Raw genomic sequence first — 24,115 nt, forward strand, 5'->3', positions numbered from 1 at the left:
ACAAATGGCTTTGTATTTTACAGGGCAGGATCAAAACCAGTCAGTAGCCATTTTATTACCTGGATTCTATTCTCGTCTTAAAGCAATAATCAAATTTTGCACATGATAGAATACCAATGACAAATTTCCCTCCACAACTACTTAAATTAGAATATACAGTTCGAATTTCGAAGGAAAAAAAAACATTCGAAATTACATAAGAAACGAACCAACCAAATAAGGGTATTTGTTTCATTTATTTTGAACCGACTTACCCTTCCAAACATTCCAAGTCAGCGCATCGTCTGATTCAAATGTCTTTTCGCATGTTACGCAGAAGCAAATTGTATATTCAGCAGTGGCTTTTACTTTTACTTTTTGCTCATGAGCAATCAGAGCTCTTGCAGTATTGAAGTTTGTACAATTTTTTTTGCATAGGGTCCTACTCGCATCTTTTAACTGGCCTTCGGGTTGTTTTGAGAGGTCCCCTGCTGGTTGTGATAGTTTGTTAATACTTCCTTGTATTTATTCAGTTCAATTTTTGTAAACTTTCATTCCCAGAAAAGATTATCTGTATCTGTATCTATATCTGTATCTGCAGCCAACGTTCCATGTGATATGTGAACCAGCCCACGCTGGGAAGAAAAAATATCCAGAATGCTTTGCGCAACCGTCAAAGATCTATTACATGTATTACAGTATATTACTAAGTATTACAGTGTATTACCAAATACTACAAAATATTACAGTTAGATGTTACAAGTACTACAGTGTATTACCGAATACTACAAGGTATTACAGTGTATTACTGAATACTACAAAATATTACAGTATATTACTAAGTACTACAGTGTATTACTGAATACTACAAAGTATTACAGTGTATTACCGAATACTACAAGGTATTACAGTATATTACTAAGTATTACAGTGTATTACTAAATACTACAAAATATTGCAGTATATTACTAAGTACTACAGTGTATTACTGAATACTACAAAGTATTACAGTGTATTACTGAATACTACAAGGTATTACAGTGTATTACTGAATACTACAAGGTATTACAGTGTATTACTGAATACTACAAAGTATTACAGTGTATTACTGAATACTACAAAGTATTACAGTGTATTACTGAATACTACAAGGTATTACAGTGTATTACTAAATACTACAAGGTATTACAGTATACTACCGAATATTACAAGGTATTACAGTGTACTACAAGGTATTACAGTGTATTACCGAATACTACAAGGTATTACAGTGTATTACTGAATACTAAAGGGATACTACAAAGTATTACAGTGTATTACTGAACACTACAAGGTATTACAGTGTATTACTAAATACTACAAGGTATTACAGTATACTACCGAATATTACAAGGTATTACAGTGTACTACAAGGTAATACAGTGTATTACCGAATACTACAAGGTATTACAGTGTATTACTGAATACTACAAGGTATTACAGTGTATTACTGAATACTACAAAGTATTACAGTATACTACCGAATATTACAAGGTATTACAGTGTACTACAAGGTATTGCAGTGTATTACCGAATACTACAAGGTATTACAGTGTATTACTGAATACTACAAGGTATTACAGTGTATTACCGAATACTACAAGGTATTACAGTATATTACCGAATACTACAAAGTATTACAGTGTATTACTAAATACTACAAGGTATTACAGTGTATTACTGTATACTACACAATATTACAGTATATTACTAAGTACTACAGTGTATTACTGAATACTACAAGGTATTACAGTGTATTACCGAATACTACAAAGTATTACAGTATACTACCGAATATTACAAGGTATTACAGTGTACTACAAGGTATTACAGTGTATTACCGAATACTACAAGGTATTACAGTGTATTACTGAATACTACAAGGTATTACAGTGTATTACCGAATACTACAAGGTATTACAGTATATTACCGAATACTACAAAGTATTACAGTGTATTACTAAATACTACAAGGTATTACAGTGTATTACTGTATACTACACAATATTACAGTATATTACTAAGTACTACAGTGTATTACTGAATACTACAAGGTATTACAGTGTATTACCGAATACTACAAGGCATTACAGTATATTACCGAATACTAAAGGGATACTACAAAGTATTACAGTGTATTACTGAACACTACAAGGTATTACAGTGTATTACTAAATACTACAAGGTATTACAGTATACTACCGAATATTACAAGGTATTACAGTGTACTACAAGGTAATACAGTGTATTAGCGAATACTACAAGGTATTACAGTGTATTACTGAATACTACAAGGTATTACAGTGTATTACTGAATACTACAAAGTATTACAGTATACTACCGAATATTACAAGGTATTACAGTGTACTACAAGGTATTACAGTGTATTACCGAATACTACAAGGTATTACAGTGTATTACTGAATACTACAAGGTATTACAGTGTATTACCGAATACTACAAGGTATTACAGTATATTACCGAATACTACAAAGTATTACAGTGTATTACTAAATACTACAAGGTATTACAGTGTATTACTGTATACTACACAATATTACAGTATATTACTAAGTACTACAGTGTATTACTGAATACTACAAGGTATTACAGTGTATTACCGAATACTACAAAGTATTACAGTATAATACCGAATATTACAAGGTATTACAGTGTATTACTGAATACTACAAGGTATTACAGTGTATTACTGAATACTACAAAGTATTACAGTATACTACCGAATATTACAAGGTATTACAGTGTACTACAAGGTATTACAGTGTATTACCGAATACTACAAGGTATTACAGTGTATTACTGAATACTACAAGGTATTACAGTGTATTACCGAATACTACAAGGTATTACAGTATATTACCGAATACTACAAAGTATTACAGTGTATTACTAAATACTACAAGGTATTACAGTGTATTACTGTATACTACACAATATTACAGTATATTACTAAGTACTACAGTGTATTACTGAATACTACAAGGTATTACAGTGTATTACCGAATACTACAAAGTATTACAGTATAATACCGAATATTACAAGGTATTACAGTGTACTACAAGGTATTACAGTGTATTACCGAATACTACAAGGTATTACAGTGTATTACTGAATACTACAAGGTATTACAGTGTATTACCGAATACTACAAGGTATTACAGTATATTACCGAATACTACAAAGTATTACAGTGTATTACTAAATACTACAAGGTATTACAGTGTATTACTGTATACTACACAATATTACAGTATATTACTAAGTACTACAGTGTATTACTGAATACTACAAGGTATTACAGTGTATTACCGAATACTACAAGGCATTACAGTATATTACCGAATACTACAAGGTATTACAGTGTATTACTGAATACTACAAGGTATTACAGTGTATTACTGAATACTACAAGGTATTACAGTGTATTACCGAATACTACAAGGTATTACAGTGTATTACTGAATACTACAAAGTATTACAGTGTATTACTGAATACTACAAAGTATTACAGTGTATTACTGAACACTACAAGGTATTACAGTGTATTACTAAATACTACAAGGTATTACAGTATACTACCGAATATTACAAGGTATTACAGTGTACTACAAGGTATTACAGTGTATTACCGAATACTACAAGGTATTACAGTGTATTACCGAATACTACAAGGCATTACAGTATATTACCGAATACTACAAGGTATTACAGTATATTACCGAATACTACAAAGTATTACAGTATATTACTGAATACTACAAGGCATTACAGTATATTACCGAATACTACAAGGTATTACAGTGTACTACTGAATACTACAAGGTATTACAGTGTATTACCGAATACTACAAGGTATTACAGTGTATTACTGAATACTACAAGGTATTACAGTATATTACCGAATACTACAAAGTATTACAGTATATTACTGAATACTACAAGGTATTACAGTGTATTTCTGAATATACTACATAGTAATACAGTGTAAAATACGGGATATTACTATGTACTACACTGTATTACTGTATATTACAAAGATATTATGCTAGGCACTAGTATGTATACTAGGCAGTATTATGTGTTAACAACATTACGACGTTGATAAATTGCTTAACGTCGTGTGTCGGATGTCGTTGGAAGAATACGACAATGTCGGATACGACATATTCACAGACTAAATGGATCCTTCCATGAAGTGCTTCCCCTTCTGTCAGGATCAGCGAAGTGCTGTGAAGGCTATGTACCGCTGCTTCTTTGCAGTGCTCATGTTATAGAAAATAGTCCCAGGATGAAAATTTACAAATAAGCAAATTTTAATGTCACTTTTTTTGCAGGTGTGCACAATTTATGAAAACAAAGGAAAGTATACAAACTGGTATTTCACACTATCGCATGACCCTTGCAATCGGACAGGTGTCATTTGATGTTGTTGTGACACATTCCTTTGTAAGTAATGTGAACAGGTGGTTTCACTGTTTACTAAACAATGCAACCCTTAATGATTGGTTGCAAAACTGCTGACTTAGGTCATTGTCTCATACGCGTATAAATGCACATCCCCACGATTATGTGAATCACAAATTCTTACGTCTTGAACGCAGTCACTTAGCACAGTGTTTATCCGATTTTCAAGGCAATCACTAGAGATGTTGAAGTCGTGTTTACTGCTTGCTGCTGCATTGGCATTCGTACTGGCTATTCCTCCTCCTAAACCAGAATCCTCGGAGGCAAATCTACCCTGGTGGTGTGGTGGAGCTCAGGATACCTATATCAATCAACACAAAATGGAAAGTCTTTGCTATGAAGAGCGAAGACAGGTTTGTACGGTGAAGAAGTTGCTAATGTTTCGAAAAGTTCTTTGCAAGTTCGTCCCGTACAAAAAATGCTTTAATGCCAAGAAGATGATCAGCGCTCATTTGAAAAAAGGTCGAGGAAGTAGAACATGAACGAGCAAGGTAAGATTATGAAGTATTGTATTGTGAAGGGAAGCTGTATACTTAAACTGCGTGCTTTTTCGCTGAATATAACGGGAACAGACCACTAGACGTATCGCTTTTCGATCTGTTGCGAGTTTGAAGTTTCCTTGAATTATTTGTTTTTTTTTTTGTATGTGTATTAATTTTTTCTGTCGTTTTTAGGCACGTACACGGCAAATACGTGGTTCATTGGTCATGTTTTGTTGCACCGCGTTTGAAGATTTTGGTTGAAATGCTGGGCATTTTAAAATCGTTTTTTACATTTTGTTGATAGCTATTTTGTTTATAAGATGTAACTATGTTTATAGCTATTTTTTATATTTGTTTATAGGCACTGTTTTTCATAAGTTGTTATCATAGCCCATTGTTTTATAAAAAGTGATTTTGTATTTAAAGTTTGTATTAGCCCACTGTTCATATTGTCATAAAAAAGTTGTTTTCTATAAAAACTAGTTTTGTTTTAATGGATAATATAAAGTTTGTAAGGACAAAAAATCAGACTACGCAGAAATGTTTTTTTTTCTTGCAGAGCGTTGGGCAACATTTTTTTCCATTCAGCGGTGCCATCTATACCTCCAAAGAAAGACATTTTTTGTACACGTAATTTTTTCTGAACTTTTCCCATCAAGCGAAAATTGCATTTAATTCAACTTTTCCGATATTTTCCAAAGGAAGTAGAAACCAATCAAGTTCATTAAACATTAGATTTGGGATTTTTTCTTAAGTCAAGATTATTTTTTTAAAGAAAATCAAGAAGCCCTGGGGGCTCTAAGAATTTCCGCTCGCTACCAAAATATTTGATTACAACCTGCTAATTCGTTGTTATCGTGCCAAACATTCGAAGAGGTTTGGTGCTTAAAGCTCTGAAGATAAAACACACAAGTGACATTACATCTTACAACAAACGCAAACAAAACGAAACGTGTCAAAATAAACTCACACTTTAAAAGAAATTGCGAACAAAAATTATAGCCTATCATTCATGGTTGAAAGTCTTCCGATTGAAACGTTTATGGTCTTAAACGGCATTTAGTTGACAAAAAAACAAGATTTTGATGCCACCATCATGTTCAGCATACTTTTTTTGTTAACTGCCAAATTTTGTCGAAAATAAAGTAGTTTAAATTTTTGGCCAAAAATGACATTTCAGGTGGCAAAAAATCAAAACTTTGATGCCACCATCATGTTCAGCATACTTTTTCTATTAACTGTGCCAAATTTTGTGGAAAATAAAGTAGTTTAAATTTTTGGACCAATTTTGGCCTAAAATGACATTTCAGGTGGCAAAAAATCAAAATTTTGATGTCACCATCATGTTCAGCATATTTTTTTTGTGATCTGTGCCAAATATTGTGGAAAATAAAGTAGTTTTAATTTTTGGACAAATTTTGGCCTAAAATGACATTTAAGGGGGCCAAAAAATCGAAATTTTGATGTCACCATCATGTTCAGTATACTTTTTTGTTAACTGTGCCAAATATTGTGGAAAATAAAGTAGTTTTAATTTTTGAACCAATTTTGGCGTAAATTGACATTTAGGTTACAAAAAATCAGAGGAACGTGAAATCCCAGGATCGATTTTTTCTCAAAAAATGCTCCAAAAGAAAAAACGACGGTTTCAAAGAATTTCCTACGCCTTCGGGCGCGGAAATTCAATAAAAACACAGCGCCTAATACGCAGGGATTTGACCCTCGACTTTTTCTCAAACGTCAATTTTTCTCCGTGAAAACCACGAGTATTTTCACAATGTATAAGGATGCTAGATCTGACCTAAGGCCGACTCATTTTCCTCGCTTTCTCAATCATTTGTTTTCAGCAGTAAAATGCACGCTTCAAATTCTTTTTTTTTCTTATTTACAGAGAATGTTAAATTAAAGCTCCCCTGAATTTATATAAGAAAAATTGATGTTGCACTAATTAATGCAGCTTTATTTGTTCAATAGCAAGAGAAAGGAAATCCGCAAGCAATCATATTAGTAGCTTAGGGGAAATTTGTAGTAAGAACTCGCATGCTCTGGTGTTTTTATCATATGGTAAAATAAGACTCGTGTTGTTGTTAGTTACAAGTCATAATGATTTGAGTTTATCCGTCAAGTAAGCGCTACGGCTTTGACATAGGGCAACAAACCCTGGGGACCAGGATGGTATTTTATATCAAAGATGTACCAGAACATACAAATTCGTCTTCGCTGCCGTGACAATGAGTTAGAAAAAATTAACACAAGATGAATGGATACATCACAACAAGTGTTTCCAATGGGTTATTTGAGACAAAAAATTTTCCCGTAGCGAAAAAATTGACGATGATACGTAGCTTTCAGTGGAAACTCACTTTTAAAGCTGTAAAAGCAAAAATAGCAAGGTCTATAAATATCCATCATAATATATTGACCATCTATACCATTTTCCAAAAGACCAAATTGTTGACAATTTGCATATAATTTAACAATCCCTGAAATTTCGTCTATAATCTCAGTTCTTGAGATTCCTGACAGGTGTCCACCACCCTTAATGTGTCCGACTGGCTTTTCCAACAACGCAACAAAGAAGTTTGGTAGAAATTCCCGCTTTAAATCTCAAACATATAGTAACAAACCACAATTTTGCATTTTTTCCTTCGTGCAAACATCTTTTTATTTGAAATTTTTTAACAAACGATTGTTCAACAAAAAAATAGTTTGATTTGCAAGGCGCGTTTTTTTTATTTTATTGTTCCAAATTCAAAGAGGATATATTTCAACATGACGCACGTCGATTTCAACATGACGCACGTCGATTTCGCAAAAGTTCAGTTGAGGAAAAAAACAAAGAAAAAATAAAAAAACCGAAACCATATAAACCATATATAAACCATATAAATAAATACAAACCAAAACAAACAAATAGAAAAAGTAGTAAAAAAATATAATATATATGTAAAGTATAAAATATAATAAATAATATACTCTCCTGTCACCATTAAATAAAAGTTTAGTTTTAGATAAATAAAAAATTAAGTAAAACCCTGTTCTTTATAATTCTTTACAAAAATTATTAAATTTTTCTGATAAAAAAAAAGTAACCCTCTGTCCATTAAAATAAAGTTAAAAAATATTTCTTTCACCATAAATAATTTCCGTACCATTTGTTTGGTAAAAATCCAAGTATGTACATAAATATTGTTGTACTTAGTAATAATTAAAGAACAAAAACAAAAATTACTACGACGAAAAATTGAAGACGACAGTAAGAACATTGACACTCGATAATGACGACAAAATCGACGTCGTAATAATGAAAACGATAGAACAACAAGGACGACAAAAGGCGTCGTCAGAGATAATGACGACGACAAAACACAACCACTAAAGTGACATTGCGACATTAATAACAATATTGACGACGATAAAATGCGCAAAAATTAATGGCGAACAAGAAAACGGCAACACTAACTCAAACAAAAGTGGTCGAGTCAATTAGACATTTTTTGTTCTTTTTGTAAAACATTAAACTTTGCAGATTTATTTGGTATGAGTGCCTTTTTTTGTCCACTGCACCCATGTCACTACCGCGGGAGTGCTTCCACATGGGAAGAAACGCAGTGTTGTGCACACCAAACACAAGCGGAGGAGTAAAGTGGCTTTTCCACGGTAAAAAAATTCTTGGAGAATTAAATTATATTTATTTTAAAATTTTTGGGCGGAAAAAAATTTAATTAGAAGAGAAGTTAAATAAAAGGCCTCTAAATAAAATCAACGCCCACGCCAGCAGCGAATAATCTCCTATAAACACATTTAATTTTATTGTTATTTGGGAAAAATGTCTATGCACTAAAAACCAATGTCCACTTCGATCTTCAACTCAGAACGCGAAGCAAAGCACTTTCGCATTAAGAACTGCGCTGACTATTTTGAAAGTAAAACTGAAGTCAAAATGTTAACTAAAATTGCCGTGCGCCGAGCTTTTCAGCCTGAAGCAGACTCTCGCATTTACACTGTACTAACAAGTTTCATTTTTTGTTTTGCTTTCTTTTCTTTTTTACTGCCGGATAACGACTTTGAACTGCCACTTGGTGTGATAGAATATTTTTTGCTTTCCTGACGTGACTTAGTGGATGTTGAGTCGACAGATATTTCATTAGTTGAAAACTTCTTCCGTTCTTGTGTGACAGCGGGTGGTTCTGGGTAAAAAAAAATAGAAGGCTCAGATTAATTAAAGTCAGTTAATTTACTTTATTTTTTACTGCTAACCGCCCCTCCCCTCTCAGCCCACCTCTAATAAGCACTCATCTTATTCTGAAAATAATTTATTATTCTTAACATTTTTAGTGTTCTTATAATTTATTATTGTAGCCGTGTAATGTAAATATATTTATTTTTCTGTCTTTTGGTTTCTAATGGAAATCTTTAGTTAAATTTTAATGCCAAATAAACAATACAGCTTTTCTAAATTACAAAAATTTAAAAACATTTGTGATTTTGGGCATTGAACGTTGACGTCTGAAAAGGCGTTTTCCGCCAATCTAGAGGTGCAAAATTTAAAATTTTTTCACTCGACGTCCACCATGCGGCGCCTCGAGTAGCCACTATATAAAGCAAAATTGATATTGTAATTTTCCTATATAGGCCCCCAATATTAAAATTGTGGTTACGACACTGTTGATATATAATTTCTGTTTCACTCTTTGTTATCTCGTTTCCTTGACGAACCTCCATGGTTTTAGAATATTGAAATAGTCCCCTACTATATATCGGTTTTTTATTAGAGAATTCTTCTTCCTACAATATGGTCACAATGAGATTATAAAGGGTGGTAGAAACTTCGCCTAATTTTGTGTCGGCAACTTCAAATAATAGAGTCAAGAATATAGCCACGAGGTTACAATAGACTGGGCCTAGGTTAGCTAACAAATTAACTTTGTTTTGCCTTAATCAGCCAACACATCAAAAAAACTTTTGCCTCGTTTATTCCAAACGTTTTTATAAAGAACATCTCAGTGCTACAGAACAGATTACCTTGCTCAACTTTCTTTTCTGGCGTCGAATCTCTTGAAATGGAAAGCTTTGGATCCAAATCAGTAAATTCACAGGAAAAGTTTTGCGAATCTGTCTCGCTTGATATTAAAGGTTTAAACGGAGGTGGAATCTAAATTTAAAAAACATGGAAACACTTGCTGTGATAAAATGTTTGGTACCCTTTTTTTTAATTTAGTACTTAGCAGTATTTTTTTAAAGGCTTCAATTTTAAGTTTACTCTGTCTTATATACAAAGTTGATACATTAGAAATTTTCTAATGTATCAAATTCGTAAATAAAACGGAGCAAACTTTTCAATTTTAACTTTTGTACAGTTTTAATATTTAATTCAGTTGTACCAAAGAGTAAGCCAAAACAATATACAGACACAAGGTAATGATAATAAAAAGCCATTGCATGTTTCTCTTCACCTTCTTTTGAAAAATATCATTCCATGAGATGAGTGTGAAGAACGCATGTTCCATCACTTCTTCAGCATCGCGGATACTTCCACCAAGTCTAAATATTTAAGTTGATGTGGAATGAAAAAATCCGATAAATTAATCCTGCTGCGATGTTCTAATTAAGTTGAATTATTTTTTAGGCAAAGTACCCCGATTACCCGTACTTTAAATATTCTTCACTCGATTTGCTTATTTCGATTATCCCGTACCACGATTGATCGTATCTCAATTATTTATATTTTGTACCTCGATTATCTGTACCTCGATTAACCGTTGCGGGAATATTCTTTTCTCGATTATCTGTACGGCGATTAACCGTATATCAATTATTCATATTCTAATTATCCGTACCTCGATTATCCGTGGATCGATTACCTTGAAAATTTAAAAAACAACGTTCTTTACCTTTTTTTAGGATTCTTTTCAAGTAATCCATCTATGATACTTTTCGCATCTAGATCTATGTTCAATGGATATTGCACAGGTTTCTAAAACATAAATATCACAAAGTTTAAACTTAATTCTAGCCTAGTTAACTAAGCTTTCTTCGAGGATATCAAATTTCACTTTCTTATACGAAAGCTTAGACGCGAAAGAGTGTGACCACACGTCACCCTTTTATATAGTGCGGGAATTATTTATGTTTGTCCGATTGAGTGAGACCATTCTGACTCAAAACATTAAAGAAGAACTGATTTCCCGATAATGATCACGTGAGCAAAGAACAATAAAAGTAACCAACCAAAAGAGCTCCGTCAGTATTCTGACCGCATAAAACTCCTCTGGACGATCTAGCGTAATTACTTTCCACCTTAATTTATCCCACTTCCCCGGGAAATTATGCTGGGTCTTCTGGTTTTAAATAGCTACTTTATTTCTGCACTCATCCACATTGTTTAAGAATTACTTAAATATCGTCGCAAAAAATTACTTCACAATTGTCTATCTATTAAAAATTCTAAGGACAGACAGTATACCAGTGAAATGTTTCATATAGTCAAGTCACCCTTTCTATTGCTGTGCCTGATTATTTACTTGCTACTAATGACGTAGTTCTTGTCATTAATTGCTTCAGACTTGGTCATGATTTCTTATAACTTTTGCGATCTGTTCAAATTATCATAAACCTACAGCAAAAAAACCGGGAAGGTTTACAGTGCTTTTCGAAACACAAATTTCCTGACTCTTTCTGACTAGATGTGAAAAGGCAATATTTTCCGACATATTTTCCCTGACCTTGCAAAAGAATGTGCTATGCAAATGTTATAAGGAATCGAACAAGTTCCCTTACTTTATCACAAAAAAATAGATATAAGAATAAATAAAAAAAGTGTAATAAATATATATAAAAAAGGAAAAGTTTATGAGATAAGTTGGGAGTTACAACAGACTAGCCGTTAACCCGTCTGAAAAAGAACAGGGTCCTTGTTTTTTAAATTTCACGCAATTTTGTGTTCCTGTAGCACGACTTTTTTCTCGCGGACAGACGGACGGAATACGGCTATTATTAATGTAGTGTTAGAGAAAAGGCGTATTGCAAGAGGTGATATTTCAATGTTTTGCATTTCCACAGTAAAAAAGGCGAGGAACATAAGGAGAAACTTACAGTTAGAATCATTTCAAATAACCCTTCATGATTTCTCGAAAAAAATGGAAGACGACCAAGTAACATTTCATATAACACAACACCAAATCCCCACCAATCAACAGCTAGTCCGTAATCATGATCTTCCAGCACCTAAAAACATGACAGATGTCTGCTATAAGCTAAATTGGCTTAAGTTTAGGAAATCTAAAATCTTGTACTGGTGAAATGATTAGTTATTATTATACAAGTTAATTAAGCTATGCTTGCAAAATGTTAAGTACTTCATTAAAACTAAAGAGTCTGGGAAGGACGGTTGTTTTTTTGTGACAACTAAAGTGTAACCATGCCAAACAATTTGCCATCTCTTAGCCGTTAAAAGCCTATAACAACCAAAACTATAAAAGTATTTTTTACAATGATAATTATAATTAGCTCGTGAAAATTTGTCTGTCACAGTACAGAGACACTTGATGATGATTTTAATTACAAAGATAACATTCTGATAAAATGACACTAGATTAGGGCGTTCGCAATATCTCCACCACAAGTAACAGAGTTTCTTGCAAGACGAAACAAACAGATTGATTCCGAACTGTCCCTGACAAGATCGAATTTTTTTCACAAAATTTGTCGACTTTCCTGACAGTTTTGGGCATACTTTGTTACACTAAAAATGATACCTCTGGTGCTAGATATTCTGGTGTGCCACAAAATGTTTTGGTTGTGTCGGAAAATGAAATTTCTTCTTTGCACAGTCCAAAATCTGTGATTTTGATATGACCATGCTCATCGAGAAGCAGGTTTTCAAGCTAAAAAAAATAAACAAAACGAATTCTGCTTACCAATTACCATAGCTAACGATTTTTCTTTCTTTCTAGCTCAAATTAATGGGTTAAAATATGGAATTTGATTTTTTAAGAATTTGACATAATTTATTTGGGATAACAAAACAGACTTGCTACTATGGGAAATATAATTCGATGACAATAACTAATTGTGTAACTAGCTTGTCCATTAAAATTAGGTGCTTTTACATCAACACTTTAAGTGCTGTGTAACAATACAGAATTATCATTATTTTAAAAATATGACTGATTGAAATAACCAAAATAGGAATTTTTAAAATGCTAGCCAGAAAATTTCATGTTATACGATTAGGACTAAAATATGAATCTCTTAGAGTACTCGATTTTTTAGTCCTTGAAACTAAAATCCTGTGACCTGAACATGGCTGACAAGAGGTTAAGAGAAAAGCATTTCAAGGTATATATCTAGTATCTTTATGTTAATAGCCGTAACCTGTCTGTCTCTGCGCAAGATAGCACCTCAAGTAGCGAGACATACGAAATGCGGTATACAAAGAACAGGCGACCCCATGGATTTTTCAACGGCTTAACGATTAGTCTATATTATAATACCCGTATGCGTCTGTCTGTTACGCAAAATGGTAACCACAGTAGCCAGGCACACAAAATGCGGCTAATAAAGGACAGGCGACCCCGTGGGTTTTTCTACGGGTTAACGAATAGTTTATTATATAATCCAAAATGTGGTTTGTGTTGTTCTCCCAGGTAGATCACTCATCAGCATTTACTGGAACAACTATTGGGGAGATTCAATATATAACAAATTCGGACTCAGTCTCCTCACTAATAGTTTGTACCAAGTTGGTCTAGTAACCAAAAAAACAAACATTACCTTCATATCTCTGTATATAATTTTATTTTCATGTAAATACTTCAATGCTAACGTTATTTCTGCAGCATAGAATCTTGACCTGGCTACTGAAAATCTCTTTTCCTTCGACAAGTGATAAAAAAGCTGAAAAGAAAGGGTTAACACGTGATGGAAATAAAAGGCTAGATAGTGTTTAAAATAATCCTTTTTTTATATAAGTGCATGTAAAAGAGGAATAAAAAGCCTCTACCTCACCACCTTTGACATATTCCATTACGAACACCAATCTGTCTGTTGTTTGAAAGGAATATTTTAATTCCTATGAAAAACAAATTTCTTAAGGATAAAAACAATTAATTTTTTTACCTAGAAATATAAAGACAACACCTAGTCGCAGCACATACAAATAATTTGAAACGCGTGAATTGCAACATACTGCTTTTCTTCTTATCATTTTTAAAATAATTTTACAAATAAATTTTTTGCCTAATTTCCATATTTATATCTCATATTTATTTTGTCGTAAATATAAGGCCGTGATTTTTAGAACAAGGCAAGTGTTGAGCACTCTGTAAATGAAAAAGTCGCTCGCAGTGAAACAGTATCTTTTCAAGTTAATTTTTGAATTATTTATGGTTAGTTAAGTTGATATTTTTTTAGATATGGTCTTTTTAATTTGGTTTATTGTGAAAACAAGTTATGTTGAGTTAATATGGTAGAAACACCTAAAACTAAGGGTAGATTTAAACCTCCGAACATTCGTTATTTTTTCTGGATAGCAGGGAGCTGTGCACCTTTTCAAATTTATCTGTAAAGTTTACAGTCATGTGATTTTGGATAATGGTTTTAGTTAAGACTGAACGATGTCCAAAGTCATGTGTCAGTTAGTAGCTAGCCTTCTATAAAGTTCAGTGAGAGAATTACAGGGAAATAAAATCCCTTAAAAGTTAGAATGTAAACATATAAGAAATATTTTTAGCGAGTTATGTTGACAGTTAACTTTCTAACCAAGTTTGTGCCTGTTAATTATTCCTAGCTGGTGGACAAATTCTCCATTCAATTATTTATTCATTTTTATAGTTTTCTCAGTTTGACATTGATGTTTATGTATCTTTAGATGGTAAATGTATAGGATTACAATAAATTATCGATTAAGCTCCCCCTTTTTAATAAGCCCTTCTTTTCAATGAGCTCCAATCTTATAAAAAAACATTTTTTAACAAATACGCTCCCAGAGGGGTTTATTCAAACTTTATAGTATGCCAAAAGTCTGTGTCTTCAGCCTTTCTTATTGAGTTTAGTAAAAAATCATATTTTTACATAAAAGAACAACACTGAATTGAGAATTTTGTTGAGTCAGCATTCGTCTCAGCAAGTGCCAACTTTCCACGTGGTTTGAAAGGGTGGTCCTTTTGTTTATCGTGGTTCCTCTCGAAGGAGTTTCAAATTGGTGTTTCATTTTTTGGAAAGTATAGCTATATATTGTCAGTGGAGTAGAAAAGAAAATCTGCAGACACCAAACAAGATCGAGGAACGAAAATACATTTGTAAAACATCTGATTGGCTCATTAATTACGTTTAAACGTAATTCACATGCAAGCATACGTGGTACTTATCTACTGCCTCAATATGGTTTTTATAAATATGGAAATAACCATTTCACTGTGAAGTAGTAGTGATATGGGTAAAGTCCATGACAGCGTAGTTTTGCTGACATAATTTAAACGGTTGATTTTGTATAAATTTAGCATCAGTTTTTAATGACACATAATAGCGCCTTGTCTTCTTGTAACTAGCTAGCTAGCCATTATATTCTTTTCAAACAAATACTTCTCGCTTTTCTATCAGTGTACTACATTCAATATCACTACTACAACGTTCAACAATACAAGCTTCAATCTTTTTTACCCAACCATTCTAGGAAGATTACCACAATAATAAGGTTTAAATGTTGTAAACAGCCTATCTTCCAAATAAAATGCTTGCCTCATTTTAAAAAATACAGCTTCGTTTTGCTTTAGGGCAAAATGGAGATGGAAAATGGGGTATCGTTCATACCAAAAATTATATATACAAACACATACCTAATTCTTTTTTAAAAGAATATTATTCTAAATTATTACACACTATAAAATTATAATGTAAAAACAATTTAGCAAGAACAAAAGAAACTTACTGTTAAAAATGGATGCTTTGCAGATTGCAACACCCTATTTTCCGTTAATGTATGCTCTACCTCTCCCTTTAGAAAAATAAAAGCATATTATATCACAAGTGAATTAAAATGTTATCTCCATTAAAATGTATCTCCACAACTGCGTTTCCTACTTACTTTCTCAAGAATCACATCTTTTCTTAACAGTTTCATGGCAAATATTTTGCCTGTCTCCTTCTCTTTTACCATCATTACCTAAAAGCCAATCCGAAAATAGTTCTTCATACATGGAACAAGAACGGAGAAAAAGCAAAAAGAAAATGTCGGAAAAATGGCTATATTTTTACTGCTAAATTCTCTTTTCGTACTTTAAATTAATTCATTTATATGTCCCTGGTAGTAGGGTTTTTGTAAGAACTTGTTAAGAATCTTTACAAAACATCTAATTTAATATCTTACAAGATCCTATCAAGATTCTTGAAAAGTCCTAAACATTCTTGTTACCAAAATTGTCAAGATACTGGAAGCATTTAGCAATTACAAAATTATTTATTAAATTGATAAGAGCATTGATACTTTCCACAAATGGAGTTACATGAGTTTTGAATTTTCCTTGCAGCTTATATCTACTACTGAAAGTCATTATTTTGGTGTATGTGTGTTCTTCACAGCAAATTGCATTTAGGATGCGAAGGGTTATGTAGTCACACAGCTGGAAAAAATAAAATTTAATTTTTTCACCTTCACAATATTTTTAACAAAATGAAATTTAGTTAAATTTATAGTTTAGCCTTAATTCCAATATAAATGAAAAAAACTTTGTAGATATTTTGTTTAATGTTAAAAAAACACTGATAAAAAATACACTTCCAAAAATACAAAGTTTAAAACTTTTAACAAAACCATTTTGTATAGAAAACCAGTGCCATATACATACAACTCAAATACATGTTGTTTGTATTATTTTACAGTTAATTATAGTCATGCACCAATTTAAAGACTTCTAAAGGATGTGGTGCATGTGACGAGCCTCAAAAAACCAAATGGGATTTGCAAAAAGAAACAATCCAACCAACCAACCAACAAATGATTTTTTTCATTGTTTTTTATATTTTTAAAATATATAATTGTTGAATCTTTTTTTTTTGTCATCATCAGAATGTCCAATGTTTTTGCTACAAAGTCGGTTTTTTGATTTTCTATAATGCATTGAACACCATTTCATAAAATACATTCAGCACTCTACAGAATACGTTGTATGTGTCACACATACAAGGAAATATCTAATTAAAACCTTTAAGATATTAGTGAAATGTCTGCACAAGATTTTTACAGTATGATCATACAAAGAATAATGCAAGAACTTGTTTAAAAGATTGATAGATCTTGGAAATATATATTTTAAAAATCTTGGACGATTTTATCAACAATGTTGTAAGATCTTGGTAAAATCTTAGAGATCTTAGTAAAATTTCACCCCAATTCTTACTAAAAACTGTACGCTCTCACAAGATCTTGTAAGATCTTACCAAGGATATTGCAAGATCATTGTAAGAATCCTAGAAATATGTAACCACAATACTTTGTAAGAATCTTGTAAAATCTTAAGATCTTGCACGTTCTTGGCAAGACCTTTAAAGATTTTCTTAAGAATATTGTAAGAATCTTAGTAAGAAGATCTTAATAAGATGTTAGTAAGATGTTTTATCAGGGTATTCTTTTAATCATTTTTTTAACCTGAGAAGACCCCTTAATAAGTACCATTATTGTGACCATAAAAGAGCAATCTTAAGACAAATCACCTTTCCAAATGTACCTTTACCAAGAACCTTCAATAATTCAAAATCTTCCACAGTCTAAAAAAAAAAATATGCTTGGTAATACTTATCTCCTCGTTTTCAAAGGACAGCACTTATTAGGTTACAGGTATGAAGTCGTATGTGCAATAAGAGCAAATATTTCCCAAGAATATAGTTACATAGAAATAACTTTGTGTGAAATGCATGAGAGCTATTCTTACCTATTTCGCAAATCAAAGTATTGCAAGTTTGAATAAGTTTTGTACAGTTTTGTGGGAGTTTTGGATGCCAAAAAATAAGAAATATGAAGAAGAATGAGAAGATTCTCATTTTCACCCCAGAACAAATTATACACCACTGAACAATACATAGTATATATTGTTTCAAACGAAAAACTATACAATAGACATTTGTTTTCATATTACTTTTAAGGGAATATAAAAAAAACTCAATTTTTTGTACTTTCTAAACAGGTTTAAATTTTTTAATTGATTGGATTTGGTGAACTTTAAAGTTTAATGTTCGTTTGAGTAACCAAAAGTCAATATCAAATCGACAATGACCTTAAGATGTTTGTAAATGCCTACCATTGTTGGTTTGTACAAGGAGTACTTTGTGTGTGTTTTATTACTTCCTTGTCTTAACTTGGTCCTTGCAATAACATTTGCAGACACATTTTCTATAGATGTTATCCAAAGTTCTCTAAAATGAAACACGACTGAAGTAAACAAAGACTTTTTTAGAAAAAGGTAAAAGTTAGATACAACACAGAAACAGTGACGCCATCGCTGTTACTGTGGTCTGTTGGGTAAATTAACGTACCTTTCCACACTTGTATCAACTGCAAACGTTCTTTCAATAACAACAGATAGTTGGAAACATCTACAGTGTAAACAAAATGTCTTAAAACATTGTAAATAGCATTAAATAGAACATTTGTCTCGAATGAATTTACCTTATAACAAACGAGAACATTTTTTGTTTTCCAGTTTTCATAATTTGGCAACCTAAAAATTGCAAGTGCAAGTGCGTTGTTGTTTATATACGTGTGATAGTTTGTAAATTTCTGCAAGTGTCTGCTCAAAATCTTACGTTTAACGGAAAAATCATTCTCAGGTTCAACATTGTAATCATCAAGTTTTTCTCTATAGCCAAGGAAAGATCCATCACTGAACAGCCGGAAATATCTTGGTCGCCATGTTTTAATGTATTCTCCTAAGATATGAAAATAAGAAGTGAAGATTATACGATCCAATTAAAAAAGTATTTCCTTGTTATTAGCACCATAAACACTGACAAGAACAGAAGGACTGATTATCCTTACTAAAAAAAACTGAACTGAAAATTTATTATTCAAATATGTTGTTATATAAAACTTTCAAAAAACTTTCTTAGTGAAATTTATTTATTTAGTATTTATATCACCTCTTTTCATCAACCATCCTTCTTTTATAAGATGAGGATCATCAGCCATGTTGCCACATCTAATATTTTTAGTTTCTGCAAAGACAATAGAAAAACCATTATCTGTGCCCTTTTTAAAAAGACATAATGTCCTTCTAAAATCAGTAAAATCGATCGAGAATATCATAGATATACATTTGAGCTGTGGTAGTTAGTGCATTCTAATGAAGGATGCCTTGACCCTTGAATACAAAGTATAAGAAATAATTAACAGAATTTGGCTGTTAAATTATCTAAATATTTCAGTATTCATTATATCTTTAAATCATATGGAAAAAACAATACAAGAAGTGGGGCAACAAGTTGTGGTAACACATGCAAAAATCTAATTTTATTTTTTTAAAGAATAAAAAAAACCCAGATAAATGCTGTAATGTATATTTTTATATTTCCCTAGTGGGATTACAGTGTAGGCCAAATGCAAGCTTCCATGTATGACAAAAAGTTGACCAATATATTGTCTTTTGTTTACTGTAATTAAGAAAAGTTTTAAAAACACATGTTAAAATTTTATTTTTAATTTATAAAGTAGCACGAAGCTTTTCGTAACTGAGTTACATTTTCAAGTGATAAAAATATCCAAAGCTAAAAACCTTTATACAAAATATCTACAATAAAATAATTAAATGATTTAATTAAAATGTTCTACCCAATGGAATACAAGTAAAAATCATGGACAAGCGAAACAAAAGAAAGAAAATGTGCAAAATCACCATGTGTAAAAATAAAATAAAAGAAACAAAAACTAATATCCCACGGGAATAGAGAATAAAAACAGGTGATTGTGTAGATAAAAAGCTATGTAACTCCATTCCTAAATAACAAAAGTGATTTTTGATCTTTTTGTTCATTCAAGAGGACCTTATGGGAACAAATGAAAAATGCCTCCAAAATCTTTCTTTTTCTAGTGTCTCTTGGCGCCTTAGACAAGATGGACCAATTAAAGGCGTTTTTAACATGTGTTTTTAAAACTTTTCTTATTTATTTGTTGGCTGATTTATCATAATGAAGATTTTACTGTAATTGTTTTAATGATCTTTGTAAGAGATTTGTTGTGAGTGAGTTAACAAAAGCTCTATTGTTAATGAAACAATAGAGAAACACACAGATGATACTTAAACACACATGGATACTTAAAGAGATTGTTGGTCTCATGGACAGCTTTAAAATCCAAAGTGATTTAAATATAATATTTAAGTGGACAAATGATAATAACATAAAATTAAATGGGTGAAGTTTGAGTGCCAGTTATGGGAAGGCAGAGTCTTTGAAACCACTCTTGTATATTTAACCAACATGTCGGAGTTGATTAGCACACAAAACAAGGACGTGAAGGACTTTGGTATATAATAATGACTGCAAATTTAACCTTAAGTCTTCAAAATGCTATCAAAAGGAAATACAACGAATATTTGTGATTGGAGAAAAACCTTTATGCTGACTCTCAGGAAATCAATAGTAATTTCTAATCTAGACTATTGTTCCCAGTTATGGTCTCCACTACTGAAAGGACACATACAGGACTTGGAAATGCTCCTAAGAAACGTTACCAGAAAAATCACTTGAACTCATGGTTTTCATACTGAAATGTACTAAAACAATAAAACTGTATTTTCTGGAAAGAAGAAGAGAGTAATGCTAATCAAAGTTGGATTGCTTTCTTTCTAATGCTTTTGATGAGCCACTAATACCAATTTTTTCAGTGTGGAAAGGCTAACACGATCAGCATTGAAATAACGAGCATTGGACTCGTCCAGTTGGATGCATGAAGATCACAGATCACAGAATCTACTTCAAAATATTTAAATAAAGTTACTAAATTTTTTTCATATAGTTAGTAGTTTCATTGTTAAAACCTCCTAAAATCTTAGTAAGATGTGAAAGACTATACAATAATAAATTTTGCATAAAACTATTATTGTTAAAAAAGTTCTGAGCTTCTGTTTTGTTTATCCTTTTTACATTTAAGGACATTTTCATATTTTTCCAAAGAAACTCAAAATTTTTGAAGTGATTTTAAAAGTAATAAGCCATGAGCATCTCTATCCAAAAACATGCAACAGGTTAAAAAATTGAATGAAATTTAAGGAGAAATTGTTAAAAAAAAAGATTTTTCAAAATTGAGAATTGAGGAGCTTTGAGAATTCATATGAAAAGAAATTGGCTAACAGAAATACAAGTTGCTTAACAAAGTAAAAATGAAGAGTATTTTTTTAATTCCATAGTCAGCATAATACCTTGGATTTAAATTTCCACAAGAACATGTCTTCGAAGGAGGAGGAGAGGACATGCTCATTTTAAGCTATTTAGACTCAATTAAGGTTCACACTTTCCCATTTCCTTCACAAGATTTGGGTTGATCTGGGGCTATGGTAACATTCACTTGCCTATATTGAATTTCTAGTAAGGGGAAAAAGAGTATAAATGAATATAAATGTTGCATGTTGTAGCCTCTCTTAGCCTTTCTGTTGTGGCATCATAAACTTTAAAACATGTTTTTAAAAAACTTGCTTTATATTTGACACATGGTTAATGTGACTTTGTGACCTACCGTTTCATTTTATGTCATGCTACTTTAACAATGATGGCAAAAGATGTCAAACAGAACATGCATTCGTTTTGTAGTTATGCAATTTGCGTTTGTTGTATATGATAGCTATTTATAGCTATATATACACTGTATATACCCTGTATATGTGATGCAGTTGGACATGCACAGTACAGTTTGGCAAAATATATGCAATGCACAGTCTGGCGAAACACCAATTATATGCATCAAAAAATGTGTATTTTTGACTGATTGTTGATCCTGAAATTCAGAAAAATTCATGTTGGCAGCTATTGCTGACGTAATGAAGATCACATAGGCAAAAACTGTTTTTACATTGACAATTTTGGAATTCGTTATTGCACTTACATGCCTTTTTTCTTGTTTTGAATTATTAAAATAACTAGCAGTCAAGGTGAAAAGATAAAAATATTGCATGCTCAAAAACTTGCTTTAAAAGTTATGCAACAAGAAGTTTTCCAGTTCTGTTTTGAAGGTTATACAGAATATACATGTGTTGTTTGGAAAGTCATACAGAAAGTTATATACTTGTGCTGTCTGGTATTTTTATAAAGCAAGTTATGCTTCTTCCACTTATAAGCATTATTTTTTATTAAAAATTTCAATGTTCTTTTAATCTTTTTCACGCCTATAAGGAAATCTAAACCTAATTGCAAAAACTTTTACAACAGTAAAATTATTTAGAATTTATAAACATATTTTTGTCATAAATAAATATTGTACAAATTATTTAGATGTTTAATTCTTTTCATTTGTGAAAATTTATTTAAAGGCCTGTAATCACCCTAAGGACATGTACAAAAATGTCTTGCGTGGATGTAACAGGCCAGACTTTGCTCCAGAATGTTCCAGAAACATCTTTCTTCTTCCAATTAAGGTAAAATTAATACTTTAGTTTCTTTTCTATATTTGTCTTGACTCTTTTTTCTCCCTTTAAACATACTTTGGCCCAAAAAAAGGTACAACATTTTTATATGGCTTTGTAAGAACAATGGAGATGATTTTGTCACAAAATGTTACTTTTTCATCTATCTATTCTTTGCAATAGAAATAATTGGAACTTTACATGATATTGTGACCACACCATCCAAGATATGACTTGACTAAATTTCAAGTCTTTACGAGCATTTATATTTGAATGAGAGATAACAAGAGATTTTTCTGATTTTTGAAATGTCAGCATTACGTACAACATTTTTGAACATGTCCCTAATGGAAATTAACACATTTTTCGATTTATCTCTAAATCCAGGACTTGTTATGATTATCCTGAAAATTTAAAGATCTAAAAGTTACTAGAAGTGGAAATAATGGTACTTTATAATTTCTTGTTTTTTTCCAGTTGCCATATTTAACAATTTTCTTGGATCACTCATTCCCAGCAAAGAAACAGGCCATCACAAAATAATCTGTTAGGGTTGTATAGGTATAATTAGACAGCCTTGCCTTTTATGAGCACTGCCGTGAAGTTTGTAAAATTGCTTTTGGAAATCAATAAATCAGGGGCAAAACAAAAAAAATAAAAAGAAATTGTAGGTACATCTCTTTGCTAATCCACTGATTGTGATAATTATAATGTTCATCCTGTGCTCTTCCATTTATTAAAAGGTATGGCAAGGGTTGTTGCATAATTTTTGTCAAATCTTAAACAGGGGAAAGCAAGATATAAAGATAAATAATTTTAAAACGTAAAAAAGGTTTCACCATAAGAAACTAAATAAATGTTTGAACAAATAACCACCATCAAAAAGTAAGGCAAAAGCGAGGTGAAGCTGTCTTAAAAAACAACAACATCAACAACATGTGTTGCACAAAAGCCTGATTGCAGTAAGTTAAAATGTTTAGTTTCTGGAAAAAAACACAGACACTTAGTTTTATCATAGTCGAAACTTTGCAGCTAGCTACACATGTTCTCTCTTATATTAGGATTTTGGGTGATGTCATGTATACAGCACGCACATGGTCAATTTTGCCGTCCCTTTATGATTGTGTGAATCATGGAATAAATTGCAATGTAGGCAGAGTTTTTTGTCAAAAATGTTTGTAGCTTTGTCTCAAATGTGTTCGTATTTCTTACTTGTAGATTATGCACCTTTAATCATGCCGGCAATTTTTTTGTCAATTTGATTGAAAAATGTTTTAAACATGTTGGAAATTGCATCAACAGAGAACTTCGGAGGTTGCTGTTCTCAAAAAGACATGAAAAAACAGCCAGGCTGGGCTTAAGGACTCACAAGGTTTTAGTTAGCTAGCTAGCTAGCTACAAAGAAATGAAAAAAAAAAAAAAAAAAAACAGAAACAATATTTATGTTTCTCAGTTTTGAATTTAGACATAAAGACTAACATACAGCAACACAAATACACCCGATAAACCCCCCCAAAAAAGA

General features: G+C 31.8%; 1 protein-coding gene across 1 annotated transcript; it reads right to left on the bottom strand.

Annotated features, from left to right (window-relative positions):
- Positions 1-7,248: 7,248 nt before the first annotated feature.
- LOC130641291 (RAC-alpha serine/threonine-protein kinase-like) lies at positions 7,249-19,611 on the bottom strand. Its single transcript, XM_057448031.1, has 16 exons — positions 19,121-19,611; positions 18,788-18,910; positions 18,651-18,702; positions 18,518-18,577; positions 18,283-18,397; positions 17,699-17,752; positions 16,074-16,151; positions 15,918-15,983; positions 13,992-14,060; positions 13,763-13,885; positions 12,745-12,873; positions 12,083-12,214; positions 10,882-10,964; positions 10,444-10,531; positions 10,013-10,142; positions 7,249-9,177 (listed from the first exon to the last, which is right to left on the bottom strand). The coding sequence occupies exons 1-16, from the start codon at positions 19,284-19,286 to the stop codon at positions 8,987-8,989; spliced, it is 1,659 nt and encodes a 552-aa protein (XP_057304014.1). The 5' UTR covers positions 19,287-19,611; the 3' UTR covers positions 7,249-8,986.
- Positions 19,612-24,115: the final 4,504 nt, after the last annotated feature.

Source organism: Hydractinia symbiolongicarpus, chromosome 4 (assembly GCF_029227915.1).
Source record: "Hydractinia symbiolongicarpus strain clone_291-10 chromosome 4, HSymV2.1, whole genome shotgun sequence".
Classification (NCBI taxonomy): Eukaryota; Metazoa; Cnidaria; class Hydrozoa; order Anthoathecata; family Hydractiniidae; genus Hydractinia; species Hydractinia symbiolongicarpus.